Source organism: Gorilla gorilla, chromosome 13 (genome assembly GCF_029281585.2).
Source record: "Gorilla gorilla gorilla isolate KB3781 chromosome 13, NHGRI_mGorGor1-v2.1_pri, whole genome shotgun sequence".
In the NCBI taxonomy this organism is placed as follows: domain Eukaryota; kingdom Metazoa; phylum Chordata; class Mammalia; order Primates; family Hominidae; genus Gorilla; species Gorilla gorilla.
The window spans coordinates 110,750,749-110,774,530 of record NC_073237.2 but is presented as its reverse complement, the minus strand read 5'-3'; the positions used below and the strand labels follow the sequence as shown (position 1 = coordinate 110,774,530).

The 23,782-nt window shown below is 53.5% G+C and overlaps 1 protein-coding gene across 7 annotated transcripts in view; it reads left to right on the top strand.

Annotated features, from left to right (window-relative positions):
- Positions 1 to 23,666, top strand: part of WHRN (whirlin) — a 102,969-nt gene extending 79,303 nt beyond the window's left edge. For 2 of the 7 annotated variants that reach the window (XM_063696715.1, XM_063696712.1), the window contains 9 exons: positions 751 to 787; positions 1,229 to 1,441; positions 2,252 to 2,461; positions 5,705 to 5,737; positions 17,722 to 17,793; positions 18,854 to 19,391; positions 21,669 to 21,850; positions 22,407 to 22,529; positions 22,810 to 23,666. In XM_063696715.1, the coding sequence (XP_063552785.1) occupies positions 751 to 787; positions 1,229 to 1,441; positions 2,252 to 2,461; positions 5,705 to 5,737; positions 17,722 to 17,793; positions 18,854 to 19,391; positions 21,669 to 21,850; positions 22,407 to 22,529; positions 22,810 to 22,992 (1,591 nt within the window). In that variant the 3' untranslated portion in view covers positions 22,993 to 23,666. The remainder of the gene's footprint in view (positions 1 to 750; positions 788 to 1,228; positions 1,442 to 2,251; positions 2,462 to 5,704; positions 5,738 to 17,721; positions 17,794 to 18,853; positions 19,392 to 21,668; positions 21,851 to 22,406; positions 22,530 to 22,809) is intronic. The other 5 variants (XM_019034078.4, XM_063696714.1, XM_063696713.1 and 2 more) reach the window with 4 other exon arrangements.
- The last annotated feature ends 116 nt before the right edge of the window (positions 23,667 to 23,782 follow it).

The window sequence follows — 23,782 nt, the reverse complement described above, 5'->3', positions numbered from 1 at the left end:
AGAAATCTGGGTGAGAGGGTCTTAAAGTCATAAACTGAGATCCAGTTGCCAGGTGGCTGCATAGTTGCCAACAGTGTAATGTGTCACCTTTTGATCTTCATCAGAAATCTCAGCCTGGTGGCCCCCTGGCCAAATACACTGCAGAGCATGTCTGTCTGTCTGTCTGTCTGTGTCTCTGTGTGTGTGTGTCTCCCCCTTCCCTTCCTTTCACCTGCATAGTATTAAACATTTTCAAAGTTACTTGCCAACATCTAGAAAGATACCAGGTTTTCTATTTAAAAAAAACTGGATTTCTGGATGTTTCTTAAAAATCAGGAAGTCTGGCAGCCTGAGCCCACATCGGCTGGAGCTGAGCCGCACCTGCGAGTTGCATCTGGGATCTCCAGTTCACCAGCCCCTAAGCTCCTGAGGGTTGGCCTGACCCTGAGTTTGCCTGTCAATCACCATTTCTTCCCTCCACTCCTTGTGTTACCTGCCTGGTCCTGCGGGGTTGGCAACAACTCAGGAGCCCACCTCGGGTGGTTTTGGAGGTGCCGTGCACACTGCTGATTGGGAGGCTGGACGCTGCCAGTCTGTCCGGAGTTTCATTTACCCCTTAGTAGCCCCCAGACTGAACTGGCAGCGAGTGGAGGCCACGATGCATGGTTCTCTTGAAGCTTTGCTCTTCTTGCCCCAAGTCACCCTGTCCCTTGCCCACGCCCATTTGATCTGCTCAAATGCACAACTGGAGATGTGTGTCTTTCCCCACAGGTTTCTTGGCGATCTCACAACAGAAGGAATAAACAAGGTAGGGCATGCTCTAAGGGGTATTCTCTGCTTCCTCATAGCTCCCTGAGTGAGGAGGTCTGGCCAGCCAGAGGGTGCCGAGTGACTTACACTACCTCATTCCAACTGGGCAGCCCCTTATCTGCCTACCCCCCAGCCCACTTATCTGTGACTGACTGCTAGGTTCTGGGCACTACCTCTGGCACCAGGGTTGATGGCAATGAACAGAGCAGACCAGGTCCCTGCCCTCATGCAGGTTTTACTCAGTGAAGGAGATGTAAAGACAAAACAAATTCTAATTAAGAAAGATAGTACTATCAAGGCAAGGTGCTGGGGGTTATGAGCGAGAATAACAGATGAAACACCACACTTAGACAGGATGGAAGGGCAGAGGGGGAGTGGCATGGCCACTCAGCTCTAGAGCAGCTCAGAATTCCTGGGCTTCTATCTTTCTGTCTTGCAGCCAGGATTTTACAAGGGCCCAGCCGGCTCCCAGGTGACCCTGAGCAGCCTGGGGAACCAGACACGAGTGCTGCTGGAGGAGCAGGCTCGGCACCTGCTGAACAAGCAGGAGCACGCCACCATGGCCTACTACCTGGATGAGTACCGTGGCGGCAGCGTCTCTGTGGAGGCCCTCGTCATGGCCCTGTTCGAGCTGCTCAACACCCACGCCAAGGTGACCCGCACCCTGCCTCCCAACTGGCTTCAGCATTTCCAGGGCTCTGCATCCTGCCCTGCCCCTGCTCCTTTGCTGAGAACCTACAAGGGGTCAGACCTGAACTGAACCCTGGGCAGAGACCTGGGACTGAGGCAGCCTCCCGCCCCCGGGATGCTCACAGACTCCTGGGGGAAACAGATATTTAAAGCGCCCTGTGATTGGGTCCCTGTCGCAGTGGCTTCCAACGCTGAGTGCACAGAATCACCTGGATTGCTCTTAAAAGCAGTGCTCGGGCCCCATTCCAGGCTGGTTAACGCCTCGTATCTGGGGATGGGAGCCAGCTGTCAGTCATCTTCACAAGCCCTCCAGGTGACTGTGCTGTGCCACCAGCTTTGAGAACTCTGCTCCAACCTGTTTGAGGTCCAGAAACCGTACAAAGGAAGAGGTGGTGAAATCCACTGGGAGGGGTTATGTTTCGGAAGACTTAACAGAGGAAATGGGATTTGGAGATGAGTATTGGAAAGGGTATTCTGGGTGGAAGGTTCAGACAGCCAGAGGCTTTGTGGCATGAAATGTTGCAGTGTGTCCAGGGAGTCACGGCCACGTGTGCTTGCTGAGGAGGTGACAGGCAAGCAGGAGTGAGATGATGCTGGGCCTGGTGTCCAGGTGACGGTGTTTGGCCTTTCTCTTGAGAGCACTGGGGAGCCAGACAGTTAAGGAGGGGAGGCAGGGTCAAGTTTGCATGCCAGTCCTTTGGGGGTAGCAGGGCCCCTGTTCCACCTTCTAGTAGCGCTCCCTGCTGAGTGCCCCTTTTGTCCCCGCCTCCAGTTCTCACTCCTCTCTGAGGTGAGAGGCACCATTTCCCCGCAAGACCTAGAACGCTTCGACCACCTGGTGCTGAGGCGTGAGATTGAGTCCATGAAGGCGCGGCAGCCCCCAGGCCCCGGGGCTGGGGACACCTACTCCATGGTCTCCTACAGTGACACGGGTTCATCCACAGGCAGCCACGGCACCTCCACCACCGTCAGCTCGGCCAGGGTGAGCTTCCTCTGCCTTGTCCCTGGCTTAGTAGCCAGGGCAGAGTTAAGATGCTGGCTTTGGAGTGAGACCAGTCTGAGTTCGAATCGCAGCACCACCAGTTACCAGCTGGGTGCCTTGCCTCTCTGAGCCTCAGTTTCTTCCTCTGTAAAAACCTAATAGTTGTTGAATGTCTACTGCATGCTAGGCATGGGCTCTCGGGGACAACAGGTGAACAGGAGAGATGTGGCCGTGCCTCCTGGGGCTTGCAGTCTGGGAAGCTGGGGGAGAAAGGTAAAAAAAAAAAAAGTAGGTAATTAGGCAAATAGAAAAAGATCATTAGAATCCTTGGGAATGCCTCTGGCATGGTGCCCACTCCCGCTGGGCACTCAGTAGATGGTAGTGGGCATGGTAACTTGGACTGTGATTTTTATTTTCCCCAAGAGGCCACCCTTTTGTCTCTGGAGCCCAAGCCCAGTTTGACTTTCTTTTTTTTTTCGAGATGGCGTCTTGCTCTGTCACCCAAGCTGGAGTGCAGGGGTGCGATCTTGGCTCACTGCAACCTCCACCTCCCCAGTTCAAGCAGTTCTCCTGCTTCAACCTCTTGAATAGCTGGGATTACAGGTGCCTACCACCACAACCAGCTAATTTTTGTATTTTTTGGTAGAGACGGGGTTTTGCCCTGTTGGCCAGGCTGGTCTCGAACTCCTGACATCAGGAGATCCACCCACCTCAGCCTCCCAAAGTGCTGGGATTACAGGTGTGAATCACCATGCCTGGCCCCAGTGTGACTCTCTTGCAGACTCACCAGCCCCCCAGCAAAGCATCTGGCCATCTCAAGGTATGGTTCTGCCCCCTGGATGCTTGGAGGCAAATGAATCCCAGGAGACGTTTGCAAGGAAGGGGCAGGAGCATATGCATTGTTACCTGTCTTGGGAAACAACTGGTTATTAAGGTCCATGCAGTGGAAAAGTCAGGGCTGGAGTTCAGGAGAGCTGGCTTGGCCGCATGCTCTCCTCTATGCCCTTGTTTCTCGTCTTTAGGTCATTCATCACCACTCTTCTATGGAAAGGGAGTGGGGAGAGTAATGTTTCTTAAGCAGGCGGTTGCTCCCAGATGCTGAACTGAGAGCTCTTTCTGGAGGAATCTCAGACTGGAGGTAGATACGGTATTAGCTGTCTTGTTAAGTGGGAGAGCAGGAGCTCAGAGGTGTGCAGTGATGGCCATGGTTACAAACACAGATGGTTAATGAGTGAGGATGAGCTTGCAGCCACCAGGAAATGGCCCAGGAGCATGCACCCTTCTCTTTTGCAAACTCCAACTCCTAGTGTGGCTTTTCTTTAGCCCTGGGATTCTGGGTTTCTGGGGGTGATTCCTTTATACTCTTTTACCCCTATCCCTCCCATCCTGAGTTGCCATCATTTCCAAGGGTGCTCATCCTCTTCCTGGGATGTCCCCACAAGTTGCCCTGCATTCCTCTAGGGCTGGACATGGCTGCAGCAGAGGCAGTTCCATGTTCTGGGACAAGCAGATCACTTCTGGGGCAGGGAAGAAGCTGTCCTTCACCCCAGGCTCTGAGCACGTACTTTGATATGGCATTTAGGTGAGGATCTGGTTTAAGGGTGCAGGTCCTTGGCCTGATGACTGTTTCTCTCTAAGATAGGCTCCACTTAGATTGGCCTTGATAATGTTCAGGCCTCAGCAGCCATGAGCCACTGCTCTAAAACCTGGGAAACTGCAGACTGTGCTTCTACAATGGTCCCTTTAGAATCAAAGATGAAATATCCAGTGAATGGGGTGGGATGTGTTTTGGTCTGGGAGGCAGGAGGTCTAGGTTTGAGCCCCAGCGTTTCTGGTCTTCAGTTTCCGGATAAAATGGCCTGGGGTCCTTGCTGGCTCTGACTTCAGCAGCCCGAAGCCCTGAGGGCATATCAGGCTGGAGTGCCAGGAGTCAGGTGACTATCTTGCCTGGCAAGGGCTCTGGGCAGGGGTCAGGAGCCCCCAGCTCGGCAATGGCCCACAGCAACCTTGTCCCAGCTCAGGGGGCTCTCCCCTACCTGAGAAGCACCATCTGGGGCCAGTCCAGATTCCCAGCTGTGGAAGTTGGCCCTGCTCTGCCAGAGGGGCTCTCACTGCAAATTGGGGCACCCTGGGGAAGGCAAGCCTCAGAAAGGCCATAGGATGGTTTTATACAGGGAGTTTTTTGGGACAGATGAAAAGAGTGGTCCTAAAGGTTTTCCCCAAGTTTCTGAGGTGGGAAGGACTCAGAATTTGTGACTGTGAAAGTCCATGGCCCACCAGGTGGCACATGCATGTCAGGATTAGGACTCACCTAGACCAGGGTGAGCTCCTGGAAGTGATTCTAAGAGAAAAGTATGCAAGCAGGAAAGGCATCGTGGAAGGGGCACTTGAGCTCGCGGTGCCTTGATTTCCTCTTTTGCAGAGGGGCAGTGATACTACTTCCCCCAGCTTGTTGGGAGGATTAAATGAGAGGATGCCTGTGGGCCCAGGGTGAGTAACCTGCTAGTACCAGCATCCCAGAAATGCTGGCGACACCCTGAGGGCAGGTGAAACCTCGGTTCTTTTGGACCCAGCCCCACCTGGCTGGGGAAAACTACCTGGAGATTGTACCCAGGGCCTTGGGGACTCGTGGAGGGTCTGGAAAGTGCTAGGCTGAGGGACTGCCACCGCCCCTCTGACCTTCATCCCACCCAGGTACCCTCCACATGCACAGTCCAGAGCTCCCTTCCACAGATTCAGCTTCTCTGACATCACAGGGCTTGGGCCTCCCTGAAGTCCAGGCCTTCTCCAACCGAGGCTTCCAAACAGGGCCCTCCTTGAAGCTCTGCCTTTCATTAGCAGGTGTGACCTCAGACAATTCACTTCCCTTCTCTGAGCTTGTTTCTCTCTCTGGGAATATGGATCCCAGCCTTGCCCCAAAGTAAATGACTGTCTCCTGAAGGCCCTTTAGCAGGGACAAATGTCTTTTCTTTAGAGCAGTGGGGACTCCCTGGTTTCCTTCAAGGAGGCAGGCAGAATGAAGGGATGGTGGTCATGGCAGTGGGGTCTTTCCCTCCCCTCTCTCCATTATTCCTGCCCAAAGCATTCAAGGTAAATAGAAAAGGGGTTTGGAGAATGTGTGGATTTTGCATGTGTGTGTGCACGTGTGCATTTGGGGAAGGGGTTGTTGCTGCACCCACCCATTCCCTAATATTTATTTGATGTATCTTTTCTTTTTGCCTTTTGCTCATCCTTCCTCCCCAGGAGCGGCTGCTGTGGCTTATAGACCTGATGGAGGTACCGTCCTTCCTGCCGGTGGGGACTGTGGGAGTCCCTTAACCAGGGGCCGGGATAGGGGGCTGTGGCCTTTTCTGCCATCCCCATATGTCTGCACCCAGTCCTGGTGGGGACGAGGGGTTCTTATTGGTGCTGACTGTCTTTCCAGGTCATCAGGTTTCCTGAGCTCTGCAGTGAGAATCCCGTCCTGCCACTTTCTTGCTGTGAGACCTCAGGAAGTGGTTTCACCTCTCTGAGCTCAGTTTTAGGATCTGTAAAATGAGGATGGTAATTTCTGTGCCGTGATGTTGAGAGACCCCTTGGCCTTTGCATATGCCACGTGCTTTCTGTCTGGAATGTTCTTCTCCCCGCTTCATGTGACCTGACTGTCTCCTATGTGTGCTTCAGCCCTCAGCTCAGAAGCTTCCTCTTCCAAGAAGACTTCCCTGATCCTCCCAAGGGGAGTGACTTTCAGGCCACGGCTCCTCTTGCCCCCGGGCTTCCTTTGGTCACAGCTCTTGCCTCATTATGTCCTATTATAAAAGCCTGTACAGGTTTCCCAGTTACCCACTGTGACTGCTGACTGCTTGAGGGCAGCGATTGCATGTGTCCCTATCCCTAGTGCTCAGCACAGACCCTAGCCCATAATTTGGGCCTTTATTAATAACAATAGTGGCTGAGATTTGTTGAATGTTCTCTATGGCACTGTGGTAGTGCTTTCCATTCGTATCTTCTTTGACCATCCCAGGAGCTAGGAGTTGTGAGTACTGCTGTGATCCCCATTTTACAAAGAAGAAAACCAAAGCTCAGAGAGGAGAAGCAACTTGCCCAAGGTTGCACGGCTAGTGAGTGATGGAGCCAGGATTCAAACCCAGGCCTGCTTGACTCTGAGCTCTGTTGTTACCCCTGCCATCTGGCTGTGATTCTTCCCTGAAGGATCTCACCAGCTCCCTGTTAAGCATCATTTCGTCATCTCTCTGCCTCTCTCCTCCCTTCCTTCTTCTTGTCCTTCCTTTCTGTTAACAAATATTGAGCATTTACTGTGTGCTATGTACATTTTGAGGTTCTGGGGATACAGTGGTGAACACCAAAGAAATCCTTTCCACGATGGAGTTGAGCAGACAGCAGGAATGCCAGGCAATAACACAGGATATAGATAACTGAAATACACAGTAAGCTAAATGATGACAAGTGCTAGGGAGAAAAATAAAGCAGGCAAGGGAGACTGGAGAGGGGTGGGGTGGTTAGGGAGTGACCCTTGAGTCAAGACCTGCAGGTGGTGAGGGAGAGAGCCATGCCCACATCTGGGAGAAGAGCATTTCCAACAGAAGCAGCTGCATGTGCAAAGGCCCTGAGGTAAGAGTGTACCTGGAGTGTCAGAGAATTCCAGGCAGCCAATAAGGCCAGAGCAGAGGGAGTACGGGGGCAGACATGCTGAGGACTTTGACTCTGAATGAGATGGGAGTCCTTGGCAGGTAAGAGCAGGGAACTGATGTGGTCTGACTTCGATTTAACAGGATCCCCCTGATTATTGAGAATAGGTAAGAGTGGGTTTGTACCAAGGTGAACTGGTTAATTCCTAGGAACCAGCCACACCCAGAGGTCTGTGGGCCACGAAGGGCCTGGGAAGGTCTTGCAGCCTGAGTTGCTAAAGATGTGATGATGGGTTCTGCAGGCACCAGCTCCTCCTGTGGCTGGGTCAGCCCCTGCCCTGATGTCTCCTGGGAACCCCTCTTCTCCCCACCCCCACACACAGCAGGTCTCAGATTGGAGGCCCTTTTGCTCACCCTTCCTCAGGAGCGACTGCCTTTTGCTCACCCTTCCTCAGGAGCGACTGCTGTGGTTTATAGACCTGATGGAGTTACCACCCTTCCTGCCGGTGGGGACTGTGGGAGTCCCTTAGCCATGCACACCCATGTTGGCTGCATGTGTGGCCACAGGACAAACCTCCTCCACGTGGAAGCCCTCCTGCAGAGTACGCAGGGCACTGGGACCCATCCTAGGAGTCTGGACCCCCACACCGGTACTCCACTCTGTCTCTCCCAGGCAGTGTGCTCTCAAGAAAGCCCCTCACTCACTCTTGGCCTCAGTCTCCCCATCTGTACAACCACAGAAGACCCCCATGGCTCCTCCAGTTCTGAGAGTCTTCTCTGCATCAGGAGGTGCTGGAAAATATTTGGGGGAGGCACAGCAAGGAATGACAGCTCTATATTCCCACCTCTTCTGTGTATATTTGAACAAGGACTGCAGCATTCCTCCAGAGAGAGAAAGAGCTTGAAATAATCATCTTTATTCACCACTAAGTGCCACTATGTGGTCTACAACACCACATATTAGTAAGCTTCTGCTGCAGTAATGCTGAGTAATAACCCTAAAATGTGGACAACAACCCAAAACATAACGTGGCCAAAATCCCTTCCTGCATGGAGCTCACACACTCCTCATACCTCTGCTAAATCACTTGTCACATTGCTTTAACCTCTTCGTGGGTTTCCCTTCCCCAATAAACAGCGAGAGCTGGTGCAAAATGGAGGCCCAGAAAGTGTGGAACAGAAACTGGAAGGAAAGCACACACTCCCTGGCCACTTGCAGGATTATCTTCTACTATGCGGCCTTCTAAACATTAGCCTCCCACATGGTAGGAAAATGTTCTTTGTTCTAGTGTTCAGTTGGGCAAGATGACATCAGGTGGCTGGCTATCGATGACAGAGATGCCCCAGACACTGGCCCCAAATGGAGCCAGTTTCCATTTAGCCTGAATTCCTCAGATCATGCTGTGTGGTTATTGATCCCAGGTTAAATGTGGCTCATTCTGCAGCCATTTCCCCTCAAAGCAGACATAGTCAATCAAAGGAAATCAGATCCAGCTTTCCCCCATTCACAAACTGTGTTGATTTTCCATTTGTCTAACAGAGAGCCAGCCCTGAGCATTTTATGCTGCCTTCACACAATATCATTTCCCCCATAAAGATGTTGGCCGGGAGAGCAGAGTGAAAGAAGAAAGGCCTGCCTGTTATTTCTTGAATCCTTCATCTAGTGCCAGCATGCCTGTGGCAGAGGGGCTTAATTGCACAGATTCTGGGATCCTACCAGCCGGGTTCTGCTTTCCAGAGTAGTAGCTTTGTCACCTTGGGCAGATGACTTGTGTCTTCTGGGCCTCCATTTCTGCATCTGTACAGTGGGCTGATAAGACCAGCTGTCTGGGTTGTTCTGAAGATTCAGTGAGATCAGGAGTGGATATGCAGGTGTGGAGTGTGGAGGAGCCCATTCTGTTTCTACTCCAAAGGTTGGAAAAGGGCCCTGTATTAATCCGTTCTCACACTACTGTAAGAAACTGCCTGAGACTGGGAAATTTATGAAGAAAAGAGGTTTAATTGACCCACAGTTCTGTAGGCTGTACAGGAAGCATGGCTGGGGAGGCCTTGGGAAACTTAAAATTATGGTGGAAGGTGAAGGGGAAGCAGGCACATCTTACATGGCTGGAGGAGGAGGAAGAGAAGGGGGAAGTCCTGTACACTTTTAAGCAACCAGATCACATGAGAACTTACTCACTATCACGAGAACAGCAAAAGGGAAATCTGCCCGCATGATCCAATCACCTCCCACCAGGTTCCTCCCCCAACACTGGGGATTACAATTCAACATGAGATTTGGGTGAGGATACATAGCCAAAGCATTTCAGGCACTGCAGAGCATTGTAGAGAAAAGGGGATTGGAGAGGTCAAGGCCAGCCTTGTACTCAAGGAGCAAATGCCCTTGAGGTCAGGTGGCAGCAGCTGGGATTCGCCCTGGACTTGACCTCAGGCTTTTTCCACCTGGATTTGAGAGAGTTTGTGCTCCAGCCCTGTCATATGCCTGGAAGGAGGCTCCCAGCCCCTGCCCAAGGATGCTGGGGACAGGATCCCTGCCCCCGAAGGCCTTACTGTCCTTCTTCCCTCCTCTTGTCCCCCAAAAAGAAGGTGAATAGGGGGCAGTAGATGTGGCTGTCAGTGCTTCTCTGCATTGGCCTCCTTCTATGGCCTCTGTGCCTCCCTCCTTGTCTGCAGCACAGTGAACTGGGAGAAGCTCAGGCCTGTCTCAGGCCCCTCCAACTGCAGGGACCCCTCACTGTCAAACCAGCTTTTTTTTTCAGAAACAAGTAGAAAACTGTCAAAGGGCCTTATTTTTCCTCCTGCATCCTGACTTTGGTCCAACCTGGATGGTTTAGAGAATCCTTCTCCATCCATGAGCGGGGTAAGAGAGGAGCTCCATGTATTCCTTCAGTCATGCGTTCAGCCACTCCTTCTTCTATGCAGCAGCCTTTGTGGAGCATCTCCTGCCTGCCAGGGGCTGAGCCTGCACTCTTGAAGCTGATCAAGTCCAGTGGAGGAGGCTACCTCAACTCAAATCATCTCCATAACTCACACTCTGATAAAGCGGGCTGAAGGGTGGTGTGAGAACATATATGGGCCCTGACCAGTCTGGGGTACTTGGGGAGAGAGGTTGAAGCTAAGATCTGAAGTTGTTGGCTATAGCCAGGCAATAGATGAGGTGAGACAGCTGAGGAGCTGGCCGGGCGTGTCTGAGGACCCTGAGCAGGTTGGCACATGGCCACTCAGAAGAATGGAAGGAGACCAGTAGGGCCGGAGTGTCAGGAGTGAGGGGTAGAGGGGCGAGGGTCAGGAGCGGGAGGCGTTTGTGTTTAACCCTAAAACCATGGGATACTCTGGAGAATCTTGTGTAAGGATGTGATGTGATCCTGTTTGTGTTTTTTTTTTTCTTAAGAGATAGGGTCTCTGTTGGGGTAGCTCACTACAGCCTTGAACTCCTGGGCTTAAGTGGTCCTCCCACCTCAGCCTCCTGAGTAGCTGGGGCCACAGGCGCACATGCTCCCATGCACAGCTAATTTTTACATTTTTTTGTAGTGATGGGGGTCTCACTATGTTGCCCAAGCTGGTCTCAAACTTCTGGCCTCAAGGGATCCTCCCGCCTTGGCCTCTCAAAGTGCTAGGATTACAGGTGTGAGCCACAGCACCCAGCCCTCTGTTTACATTTTTTAAGCTGCCTCTTCTGTGTGGAGAGAGCCCAGAGGTGCAAGGTGGATGCGGGTGACCAGGAGAGGCTGTTGCTCCTGTCCAGATGACCTCCTATCCCCCACCCCAGGAAGCTGCTGAGTGCCCAGAGAGGGCACAGCGAGGATGATGGGTGTCTTCTCCTTGAGTAGAAGAGCCCACTCCATCCCAGGAGGCCTCATCATGTGCCCCCTGCACCTTCCAGAATCATCAGTTTGCCCAGAGGCATTAAAGCCTCTCAGGCCGGCCACAGCTTTACCTGGAGCCTGAATAGGACCATTCCTGTCAGCCAGTGCTTTGCTGTCTCTGTAGCGGTTTATGGAACACCTGCCTTCCCCTGTGACAGCTTGGGGTTGCTGGAAGCTCTTTCCACCAAACAGAGCCAAGCCCATGGAGGTCAGAGCCTGTTTGAACATGGGCTGGCCCCAGCTGCCCTCTGAGTGAGGACTTCCCAAGCTATCAAAGGGGAACTTGGACAAAGCACTGACTTAGGACTGGGGGTCTTCCTCATTTCTGTGCCATAGACCCCTCTGGCAGGCTGGTGAAGTGCTGGGACCCCTTCTTAGAATAAAGCTTTAAATGTTTAAAATAAAACACAATACATAGGATGACAAATTATATCAGGAAATACCTGATATAATTTTCAGAATATGAAAACACGACGTAAAACATGCTACTTTAGGACAGCAATAACAGGGTTGAGCAGTGAGTCAGTAACTGCTGTAACTGTGAAGCCAAGAAGTGCATAAATGGGATTTTGTGACATCTGCAGCAGCTGGAATGTGACGTGAAAGATCAGTGCTCTCTGTGGGTGACCATGACCAGCTCCTCTGAGGCTTTGTTGCTTCTGTTAGCAATGAAAGGAAACGTGGCCTTTCAGTTAGAGGTTAATGGAAATGAAGATGTAACAGTTCCCCCAGCCAAGTTCTCGGGTGCCTGCATTCCCCCCCAGGAGCACTGGTTTCCAGCCTTATCCTGAGGGCTCTGCTTGCCTTAACCTTCTAGAGATTCTGGGTCACTCTCTCTTTCCACTGACGTCCTTTTCTTAAGACCACAGGGAGGGAGGCGTGGAGCAGGTTTCAGCTTAGCAGGAGGAAGCCTGGTCTGTTCAGCAGGGCACAGGCCTGGTTACAAGGAGGCAGTGAATTCTGCCCCATCTCAGGGGCAGAAGCTTCCCAGAGGGCTCCCTAATGTTGTGATTTGGTGGTCAAATATGATAGCCAGAATAGACAGGCTGGTAGAAAAGCACAGTGCTGGCCCAGTGTTGAGGTTGTTCTCGTGATCTCAGCCACACCAGCCAGTGCGGGGCCCAGTTAGCTGCTTTCAGGATTATTTCTCTCCCATTCTGCACCTCTGACCTTTCCCTTTGGCCCACAGACTTACACCCCTACCCTGTGCTTGGAGAGATTGCGGGTCCAATGATTCCCCGTAGCCACCTGCATGACTGACACTTCCAGGGTCTTGTCCCACAAATCTCTGGCTCCCTGGCCCCTGACCCTTCACTCTGGGGAGCCCCGCTGCCCCCCCAGGAATGCCAGGACTTCCTGGCTCTCCCTGGCTCACATCCCTGTCCCTCCATCTCCCTACCCCCGTAGCCTTTCCTGGGATCACAAGCTCCTCTTCCCAGCCCAGCTCTGGCCGTGCCACCGGCCTTGCCCTGCTCTTTTCTTTGCTTCTTCAGTTTCTCTACATTGCTCTCCGCCTCTGCCTTTTCTGCTGAATCTTCTGTTTTCTCTCTTTTCTGTTATTCTCCCTCTAATCTCTTTCTCCCCTCTGCCTTTATCTCCCTTCCTGTCAGCAGCCCCTTCAGGCAAAATCTAGGCCCCCACTGGCGAATATCCAGAGGCCTTTGTGACTCAGTGCCTCAGTTTCCCCACATACAGAATGAAGAAAGAACCACTCAGCCTTAGGCCTCTGGTGCATTTTGGGATGGGAGTTGGGGGACCCTGTTGGCTTGACAGAAGTACAGAAGCCCGACGAACAAAGAGTTGGAAATAGCACCTTTATGTAACAGCCCTCCCATTGTAATGAGGGGAAGGAGGCCTAGAAACCCGGAATTGGGCTGAGGGGAGGAGAGGGCTAGGAGGGAGAAGCTGCATTTTGCTGAGGTGGCCCCGGGGTGCCCAGGCAGCCTCAGGCTTTGACATCATGCAGGGGAGCCTTACCTGCCCCTGAGTCCACCCCGCAAAGGTTGCCCCTCTTCATTTCATCCCCTTACAGTTCCCCAAGACCACACTTCTGTGATATCTGGGCCCTGATTGGGCCAACTCAGGAAATAAGGGGTTCTTTTCTCTGAAAAAAAAGGGAATTTGCTGAATTGCCACAGGTTTGAGGAAGGAGGTGGAAGAACAATGGCAGCAGGTCATCTTGGCTCTTATGGGAAGCAGGTTTTTGTCGGGGATATGGAGTCGGGCCTTGAATAGAGTTCAGCTTTCTGCCCTGTCCTTGCTGTGTGACGTTGGACAGGTGACCTTCCCTCTCTGATCTTCAGTCACCTCAGCTGCAGAGTGGGTGAAGGGTCCCATCTGGCAGGATTAATGGAGCCGCCAGGTCTATGCCCTCACTGAGGCTCTGGCCTCAGTGGGTACAGGGGGAGGGGGCCCAGGTGGCTGTGATTGTGTGTGGGTGGTGGTGAAAGTGAACAGGCCCAGCTCCTGCATGAGCTCTGACCTTGAGCCTCCTCTGGAAGCCCGTTCCGCAGGCGTTTCTGCTGACGCATCCCCCGGGTTCTTAGCCGGCTGTCTGCAGCTATTTCAGATGCATAAGGAACATGGCTCAGGGACTTGGGACTGCTGAGCATCTGGATTCAGCAGATGGAGTCTGGCAGGGCTGGGCTCAGAGGGCTGGGCTCCGACCCGTCTGCCATTTGCTCCACTTCAGGCCTCCCCGACAGGGCTGGATATTCATCCCTCGTCTACCCCTCACCCTCCCAACCCTCCACCTCCACCTGCCATGTCCCCAGGATGCAGTTAGTAGCAGGGAATGAGGCTGAGGCCAGGGCCAGCTATGGCTGCCTTCTCTCTCATTTCCAAGAGGGTTGCTCATGGGGGCCTCAGGTTCCTATGACATCAAAGCCCTGTTCATTTCTGGGGTTGGGACAGTGTAGTATGGGCGTTGGGGTGACCCAGACCCCGGTTAGAAACCTGACCTTCTGTAGAACGGTCAGATGACCTTGGACAAGTCTCTTCCCTCTCTGAACTTCAGATGTAATCGATGTGACAAGGGACAGTCCTAGTGCCTGCCTCACAGGGTCATTGGGAGGATCAAATGAGATAATATAAGTAAAACACCCAGCACGGGGCCTGGCACACAGTAGGTCCTTTGTAGTTCTCTAATACCCTTTCTGGGAAAAAGTCACACCCTCCCTGAGCTTCCCTGGAAAGTCATGGCTGCCTAATAAGAGCTTCCTGCACAGCTGAATGTGCAAAGCCCCTGATGCGCCAGAGCAGGGCAGGATCCCACGGCATTGGTCCTACCATGTACTGTCATCTGAGTCCAACCCCAGCTTCCCCCAGGATCAGCTGCAGGTTGAATTCCTGGGGCAGGGGGCAGTGGCTCCACCTGAATGTGGCAGAGGCTCCCCTTGTCTTTGCTGTAGATACCTCTGAGGCTCTGACCCCTCTCTGTGCCTCCTGCTGACACCAAGACCATGAATGTTGAGCCCGAGGAAGTGATTGCATGTCAATCACTGCCTCACTGTTCACCTTAACGTGCCTGGCTGGACTACTTCCAGGGAGCATTGGACTCATTATGGTCTTGGAGGAGGGAGGTGGTGTGAGAGGGCTGCCATTCCTTTCCATCCTAGTTGTCATATGGGCCAGGACACATCTCGCGGTTCATTCTCTTGCTGGGGCAGATTGCAAGGCCTCCCAATCTCCCAATGCACGTAACAGTCACCTTCCTTGTACATTGTGCCAGGCCCTATTCTGAGTGCTTTGTAAGTGTTAACATGTCCACTGCCTAAGGCAGGTATTGCTGTTAACCTATTTTATAGAGGAAGGATTTACCTACCATCACTCAGCTGCAAGCGGCAGAACTGGGTGTGAGCTCAAAGAAGCCTCAGAGTTGGCAGAGCCAGAACCAGTGTCACTAATCAGTGAGTGAGAGAGCAGCCCAATCACCCTCCCCCTTTTGAAAGAATCCCCCCAACCACCACATACCGCGCTTGCATCACAGGGGCTGTCAGCAGCAGATTCCTGTGAGGCAGTGTGCAGTTAACAGGTCAGGACCAAGGTTTGCATGTAAACCTCAACTTTGTGGGGAAATGGGGGCAGTTGCCCCTGCCTGACTATGCCCCTGAAGCATCATGGGACCAGATGAGGAGCTCTGGGTTTGCAGGGCTCTGACCCGGAAGGCCCGAACCAGCATCTTGTGGGTCGAGATGGGGATATGTGTGGCATGACTGGCCTCTCTCTGTCTTAGGGGTATGGCGTCAGGAGTGCCTTCTGTCCCCACCTGCTGCCTTCACACTCACTCAGACATTCATTACTGCTCACTGCAGTGACCTGCAGCACCACTCCCCTCAACTCCCTGCCTGCTCTGGCCTCCTCCAATGATGGCTAGAGTGATTGATTCATTCATTCATCCTGCCATTCATTCATGGATTCATCAGTTTGCTTCATAAACATTTATCCAGCAGCCAGTGTTCTGAACACTGAGGAGAGAGTGAGGACCGAGTAGTTGCATGTCCTGCCTTCTCAGAGTTTATATCCTATTGGGAGAGACAGACAGTATGCAAAGAGTATAAAGTCAGATGGTGATAGGTGTTACATAGAAAACCAAAGCAGGAACGGGATAGACAGGGATGGGGGTGGGGCAGTACTGTTTTAGACAGGGCTTCTCTGGGAGGGCCTCTCTGAGGTCTGAACTAAACAAAGTGAGGGAATGAACCACAGTGTGGTGCAGAGTGAGAGCGGCAGGTGCAAAGGCCCTGGGGCAGTAATGAGCTTGTGATGGAGTAGCAGGAAAGGGCCTGGTCATGTAGGCACAATGAGTAGGGTTTGGAACTTCCTTCAACTGAGATGAAGAGGCCCTTGGGGGTCCTGAGCTGCAGAGAGACCTGACGTGTTTCTGGCATGACTCCCTAGCTGCTGGGTGGAGATGGTGATCAATGAGAAGGAGAAAAATAAAGCAAGGTGGAGTGGGGTGAGGGGAAGTTTACGATTTTAGCTGAGGTGGTGAGGGTACACCTTGTCGAGCAGGTGACAGGTGGGTTAGGTTTTGGAGGTGAGCGACAGCATGCCTTGTGGATGGATAGCCAAGCAGAAGAGTCGCAGACAGAGACAGCAGCCAGTGTGAAGGCTGACACATCCGTGGGGTTCCAGCCTGGCTGGAGAGGATGTGAGCAAAGGGGATCTTCGTAGAAGGCAAACTTGACCACATCTCCATGGCAACCCACTGCCCTCAGGCTTAAGTGCAAGAGCTCCATGCTTGACTTCTGTGGCGCTGCTCGGGGGTTCTCAAACATCCTATCTCCATTCCTGCTTTACACCCTTTCCTCTGTCTGAAACACCTATCGTTCCCTTCTTTGCTCTGCTCACTCATAAGACCTAGCTTTGAGTTGTGCCCCGTCCTCCAGGAAGCCTTCCTTGGTAACCCCTCCCCCGATTGCATTATATGCCTGTGTTTGCCCACTGGATGCTCTCTCTGCAGTCTCCCTGTTGCTTGTTTGCTTGTCGACTGACCCCATTGTCTCTGAGCTACCAATGGCAGGGTTGGTGTCCCACCTCCTCTGTGTGCCCAGCCCCTTATCAGCCTGGAGCTTCAGAGACTGCTCAGTACTGATGAGCACTGCAGTTGAGACCTCAGCCAAGTGTTGATGTAGCCAGCAGGGTTCTCCAGAGAAAGAGAAGCAATCAGCTATACTATATTGTATGGGACCGGCCCACGCAATGATGGAGGTTGAGAAGCCCCCTGATCTGCCATCTGCAAGTTGGAGGCCCAGGGAAGCTGGTGGTTTTGTTTTAGTCCAAGTCCAAAGGCCCAATAACCATGAGCTCCGGTGTCTGAGGGAGGAGGAGATGGATGTCTCAGCTCTAGAAGAGTGCGCAAATTTGCCCTTCCTCTGCCTTTCTGTTCTGTTCAGGCCCTTAGTGGATTGGATGAAGCCCACCCACATTGGGGAGGGTGAGTTTTGCCCAGTCCACCCATTCAGATGCTGATCTCTCCTGGAAACACCCTCACAGACACACCCAGAAATAATGTTTTACCAGCTATCTCAGCATCCCTTAGCCCACTCAAGTTGACACGCGAAGCTAATCATCACAGTGGTGGAAGCTCTTTTCCATTCTGGGCTCTAGGGCCAAGAGAACTGGCTCCCTTAGCCCTCAAGAGAGCCCAGCTCAGAGAGGAGCTCTGATGGGCCCCCCATAGACGGCCCACAAATGGCCTTTTGGCAGCCCAGTGTCACTTAAGGAGGCATTGGGTTTCTTCTTGTGAATTGGGAAGGGAAGAAAGAAATAGACGTTTTTTGCAAAATAAGGTCCATTTAAACCTTAAACCACCACCTTGGGATTAAAACCATTAGAATTTTAAAAAGGGAGAGACTTTCCCCATCCACTTCTCTCTTGCCATTTTCACACCTTCCTGGGATTCATCAGGAAGTGGTGGAGAGAGGCCTTGGCTTTTGGAGGCATGACTGGGAGCACAGCGCTCGTGGCCAAACCCAGGAATTCCCAGCCCAGGCTAGAGATGCCCCAGCATCTCTGGCAGTTCAGGGGATGCCTGAAAATGATCAGAAAGTCCCAAAGAAAACTTAACTTCAAAGTGACCAGCAGGCAAATTGACCTTCATTTTAATGGGTAAAGTGAATTTCGATGAAGTGAGGTGTGTCAGGGCTCACATGAACCACATGGAGGTGTCCTAAGACTTCCTCAATTTTGGTGTGCTGGAGAACAAACCAGTTTTCCCTTCTCAGCTTCTGTTTGCTCACTTTGCTTTCTCGTCCATTTCTAGAACACTCTGGACCTGGAGGAAACTGGCGAGGCTGTCCAGGGCAATATCAACGCCCTCCCAGATGTGTCCGTGGTAAGGCCCTGGCTGGCCCTTTGGTTCTGCTCTCCCTGGTGTGCTCAGGTCCTGGTGGCTCTCTCCTCTCCATGACAGCCACGGAGAAAGGGCATAGGGTGGCGAAGGAGACAGAGGCCTCTGCCATGAGCTCTCACACCCAGCTACAGGTCTGTGCACAAGCTCACCATTCTAGTATCTCTAGCAGGCACCAGGATCACTTGCCTCTGGTGACTTCAGGCGGGGCCGTCAGGCTGGCCGGCCACAGTATGACTTTCACCAAGTTTCTTAGCCTCTCTGTGCCTCAGTTTCCCCGTCGGTAAAGTGGGGATGATGATCATAGCATACCTACCCCATAAGTTCGTGGCATGGAGTAAATTTATCAAGTAAAGCCTTTAGGATGGTGACTGGAAGGTTGTTGGAGCTGTGCAGGTGTCCGGTGTTGACCTAGGCAGAGGGGAACGGTAGTCACAGTGTCCGTAGCTGCCCCTCACTGTGCACCTGCTGTGGCGCGGGCACTGTGCTAACAGTATTCACGTGGCTTTTGACATCACCATGTCACCTCTGCTGGGTAGGTGTGCTTTTCCCCATTGCCCAGAGGTGCACTCAGAGAGGTGTTGTGCCTTGCCCGGGGCCACATAGCACCCCAGCCCATGTATCCATCTCCTCCTGTCCATTCTCTCTCCAGTCCTTTCATACCTCTTGCCTCTAGTACTCAAGATCACCCCCTAAAAAGAAAAGCCAAATAAATGCATTTTTTGTGTTTCCATCCTCTTCATCGTGTCTCTAATGAAGTCTTGTTCCCTGTGACAAGCTCTGGCTGATGCCAAGAACTTCAGTTCCCAAAGGTAATGATGCTGTCCCCAGAGACACCCGCCAAGATCCCAACGCTTATCAGCTGCCGAGATGCAGGGGAGAAGTTTTCCACTCAGGTGTTGCATTATTCAGAGCAGCGTGGCCAAGAGCAGTTAGAGTGGGGACAGAATTCCAGCCGGGCCTGGCACCACTCAGCTGCTCGGCCTCCCCTCTTCCAGGCGTGATGGGGTCTGACTCCTTCTCCGCCTGTTGGGTCTTTTGGCAGGATGATGTCAGATCCACCTCCCAGGGGCTGTCAAGCTTCAAGCCACTGCCTCCCCCACCACCTCTGGCCCAAGGCAACGACCGCCCACTAGGCCAGCCAAGGAAGCTGGGGAGAGAGGACCTCCAGCCACCTTCCTCCACGCCTTCCTGCTCGGGAACTGTCTTCTCGGCTCCACAGAACCGCAGCCCACCAGCGGGCACTGCACCCACCCCAGGGACCTCCTCTGCACAGGACTTGCCCTCTTCCCCCATCTATGCCTCCGTCTCCCCTGACAACCCCAGCTCCAAGAGGCCGCTGGACGCCCATCTGGCCCTGGTCAGCCAACACCCCATCGGCCCCTTCCCGCGGGTCCAGTCACCCCCGCACCTGAAAAGCCCCTCTGCAGAGGCCACAGTGGCTGGGGGCTGCCTTCCGCCCCCATCGCCCTCTGGCCACCCAGACCAGACAGGCACAAACCAGCACTTTGTCATGGTGGAGGTCCACCGCCCCGACAGCGAGCCAGACGTCAATGAAGTGAGGGCGCTGCCCCAGACGCGCAGTGAGTACAGCAAGGCCAGGCTCTGTGGTCCTTGGGGGTCCCTGTCCTCTCCAGGTCAGTCTACCTGATGACACAGTGAAGGGTGGGACCAGCTACTTGTTGAGGGGGCTCAGGGCCAGAGTGGCGAAGGGAGTTGGAGACCCCAGTTTGAATCCCGGCTCTGCTACTGACTGGCTGTGTGACTGTGGACAAGCTGCCGTCTACACCTTGCTTTCCCCATCATAAAATGGAGATAACAGTGACAGTCCTGCCAGGTTGCTGCGAGCGTCGGGGTGCCTTCTCCAGCTCCCCCTACCCTGGCCACCCTGTGTTCACCAGGAGGACTGAACTCGTGGAGGGCAGGGGTGGCTTCCCTTCCTGTCCCCCACGGCCTGGCCTGGAGTAGATGCTGGGGGGAAAGGTGGAAACTGAAGTGGCAGTCTCTGGACCCCTGGCAGGTCTAGGGTCAGGGTGCAGGAAGAATCTTGGGGAGGCCAGCTGACGTTGTGCCCCGGTTTGCTAGAGGACATGGGCTGTGGGGTAGAGGGAAGGGCAGAGCCTGCCTCCCCACCCTGAAAGCTGTGGAGCTCCCGCCTGTGAGTGAGTTGGGAGCATTTTGTTGGATTCTGCTGCCATCTTGCGGCTGCAGTGATACATAGGCCCCATAGGACGTTCCCTGAGCGCCTGCACAGACCAAGATGCAAAATGCAGGGCCCTGGCGCTCACAGCCTAGTGAGGGGAGGCAGCTGAGGGAGAGCAGGCAGACGTGGTGAGAAGACCCAGGGCTGTCACAGATGGATCACTGCTGTCTCTAGAGCTGGCACTGAGCTGGACATGCAGGGATAATAAGAGCTAACAGCCGTACTAACAATAAGCACTTTGTGCCAGTGTTCAAAGGGCCTTGCATATAGTATTAACTCATTTAATCCTCCCAATAGCCCTATGAGGTTGGTACTTTTATTATCTCCATTTTACAAATGAACAAACTGAGACATAGAAAGTAGTAATTTCTGGCTGGGTGCAGTGGCTCATGCCTGTAATCCAAGCACTTTGGGAGGCAGAGACGGGCAGGTCATTTGAGGTCAGGATTTCGACCTCAGGAGCCTGGGCAACTTGCTGAAAGCCCCATTTCTACTAAAGATACGATAATTAGCCAGGTGTGGTGGGCACCTGTAGTCCCAGCTACTCAGAAGGCTGAGGTGGGAGGACCGCTTGAACCCGGGAGGCAGAGGTTGCAGTGAGCCAAGACTGCACCACTGCACTCCAGCCTAGATGACAGAGTGAGAATCTGTCTCAAAAAAAAGAGAGAGAGAGAGAGAGAAAGTAGTAATTTCTAGCTTACCAAGAGAAAAAGAGAAATTCCACCACACCTGGCCTGAACCTCTGCATGGCCCCTGCCTGAGCTGAGTGGTGGGCACATGCCCTCCAGCCACCAGTCAACCCACGCTGCTTCACTATGTGTATAACAGCCGGGCCCCTGAGTTTGAAACTCTAGGTTAAGAACCCACACCCTGGAGCCAGGCAGTCTAGCACAGGTCTATTCCCTGGACTGCTCTATTCTATACATCAGATCTGTGAGTTTTTACAATCACCCCAGTGGTTAGGCACCATCATTTCTGTATTAGAAGGAGAACATAGGAGGCTTAGAGAGGCTCTGTTACTTGCCCAGGCTTGCACAGCTGGTCAGTGGGAATTCAAACCTGACCTGCCAGACTCCAGAGTGTGTGTTCTTAAGTTAGGGTCTCAAACTCAGGGGCCAGGCTGTTACACACATAGTGAAGTTGACTGGTGGCTGGAGGGCATGTGCCCACCACTCGGCTCAGGCAGGGGCCGTGCAGGGGTTCAGGCCAGGTGTGGTGGAATTTCTCTTTTATTCTTGGGAAGCTAGAAATTACTTATATGAAATCTTCTAATTTGAATGTGTTGGTTTATCATTAAAAATTGATAGCATTATGTGAGTTTTAAAACAAAGAAAACACCCACATCTGTGGGCTAGGTTTGCCTCCTGACCTCTGTTTTATCATTATGCCAGTGGCTGGGAACTGGGAGATCCAGGCAGATGTCCTGGAAGTCACAGCCTTCAGGCCAGGTCTGGTTGAAAGGACAGGTCTTGAGTAGGTGGAGAGGGTGGCAGGGAGTGGACCTGCCCTCCGGCCCCACGATCTCTTCATTCCTTCCCCCATCTTTGCCTGGGGAATTCCCCCAGCCTTCCAGCCTCCATCTCCATCACTGCCTCCAGGCAGCCCTCCCTGACCCCAGCTATATAAGCTACTTCTCTCTTCCTTTTCCCCTCTCCAGCAGCCTCTACGCTCTCCCAGCTCTCGGACAGCGGGCAGACTCTAAGCGAGGACAGTGGTGTGGATGCTGGCGAGGCAGAGGCCAGCGCCCCAGGCCGAGGCAGGCAGTCGGCGTCCACCAAGAGCAGGAGTAGCAAGGAGCTGCCTCGGAACGAGAGGCCCACAGATGTGGCCAACAAACCGGTGAGCCAGGAGGAGGAGGATGCAGAGGGCTGAGAGGAACACGGGCCCCAGGTACAGAATGGGAGGTCCCGGGACCAGGGCTCAGCTTGGCAAGTGACCACAAGGGGAGGTAGTGAGCTCCCTATCACTGGAGGGATTTGGACGTCCTGGAGGAGCACTGGATTAGGAATCTGGAGGCCCAGTTTCAGCTCTGCCTTTGCACTGACACTAGGGGCTGAGGCTGAGATTGGTCTTGGGAATCTTTAAGCTCCTCTCAGTTTTGACATGGCCAGGTGGCTGAGACAGTCTTCGGAGTCAGGCTTCGATTCAAGTCCTGATGCCACCACCAGACAGCCTTAGGCAAGCTCGTTAACCTCCCGAGCCTCGGGGATTTTGGTGAGGATTAAAGAGCCAAGAACACAAGTGCTTGGCTTAGCGCGTGGCACACCTGAGGCTCCCGACACAGCGCTGGAGCCTGAGCTCTGCTGACCCAGGGTGGTGTCACGGCCCGGCCCAGCCCCCTGGCCAGGCCTGCCAACTGCGAAGGCCTCAGTGGTGTCCTTCCTAATACCCACAGCCTGGACTTCTGGAGCCCACGTCCACTCTGGTCCGTGTGAAGAAAAGTGCGGCCACCCTGGGCATCGCCATCGAGGGTGGTGCCAACACCCGCCAGCCCCTGCCTAGGATTGTCACTATTCAGGTATGTCCCCAGGGGCCCCACTTGCCATCTCTCCTTACCCCCGAAAGGCCCTTTCTCAGCATCTCCAGGGTTTTGCGACTCCCATGGGTAACACGGCACTCAGGGGCAGACCTAGGCTTATGTCACCTTTGCTCTTCCGGGCCTCAGCTTTCCTAATCCGAGAAGTGGACACTCAGGTTGTAGCTGCCTGCTTGGCAGTGTTGGGACTGACCCAGTTGGTGGTCAAAGCCAGGCCCGTCTAACCCTTGGGCACCCCATGCCCTGTGTCTCCTCCCTGCAGAGAGGCGGCTCAGCTCACAACTGTGGGCAGCTCAAGGTGGGCCACGTGATCCTGGAAGTGAATGGGCTGACACTTCGGGGTAAGGAGCACCGGGAGGCCGCCCGTATTATCGCCGAGGCCTTCAAGACTAAGGACCGTGACTACATTGACTTTCTGGTCACTGAGTTCAATGTGATGCTCTAGAGGCCAAGGCCTGAGGGCCTCCCACCACTGCCCAGCCCCTGGTCCCAGTCCCTTCCCACCGTTGGCTTCATCAAGCTCCTTGCGGGGTTGGGGCTGCATGGCCAGGGTAGCAGGAAGACATCCCCCCTCCATCCCAGCCCACTGGACCAGAACTGGGAGAGGAAGAGAGCCGGACAAGGCAGACAGAAGGTCAGGTCAGGAACTGGTGCTGTACTGGGTGCACAGTAGGCGCCCAAGACAAGTGGGTTGCAAGACAGGAAGAAAGGAAAAGGAAGGGCAGAGTGCTGGTTTCTCCAGGTTGGGTTGGGGGCACTGCTGTCCCCCCTCCAGCTAGGACCCAGCCCATCCCCAGATGCCTGAGCCTTTGTCCAAAGTGAGGTCACTTGAGAATTCATGGACACGGCCCCCAGTCAGGGGGCATCTTGCAAGACCTTTAGTGCCACAAATAAGCATCGAGCACCTCCCCGTTCACACCCCCATTCCTCCTGGCTCCTTATCCCCCATGGTGTTTATTATTTATTTCCCTCCCCATGCCCCTGGGGACCCCAAGGCCCCAGCTTCCCTCTGCACCCCCAGCCTATCCCAGAGGCCTTGCAGGTGACCAGCAGTGTCATTGTATTTATATACAGAGCTTATGACTTTAATTTTTCAATAAAGAAATCTGAACAAGGTTAGAGGCCAGCGTGCTGTGTGGTTTACCTGTGTGGCTGGGGTTTCCATGTGGGGAGGGGTGGGCAGGACAGGTGGGGGCAGTCAGAGCACCACAGACCACCACTCTGACTGCCCGCAT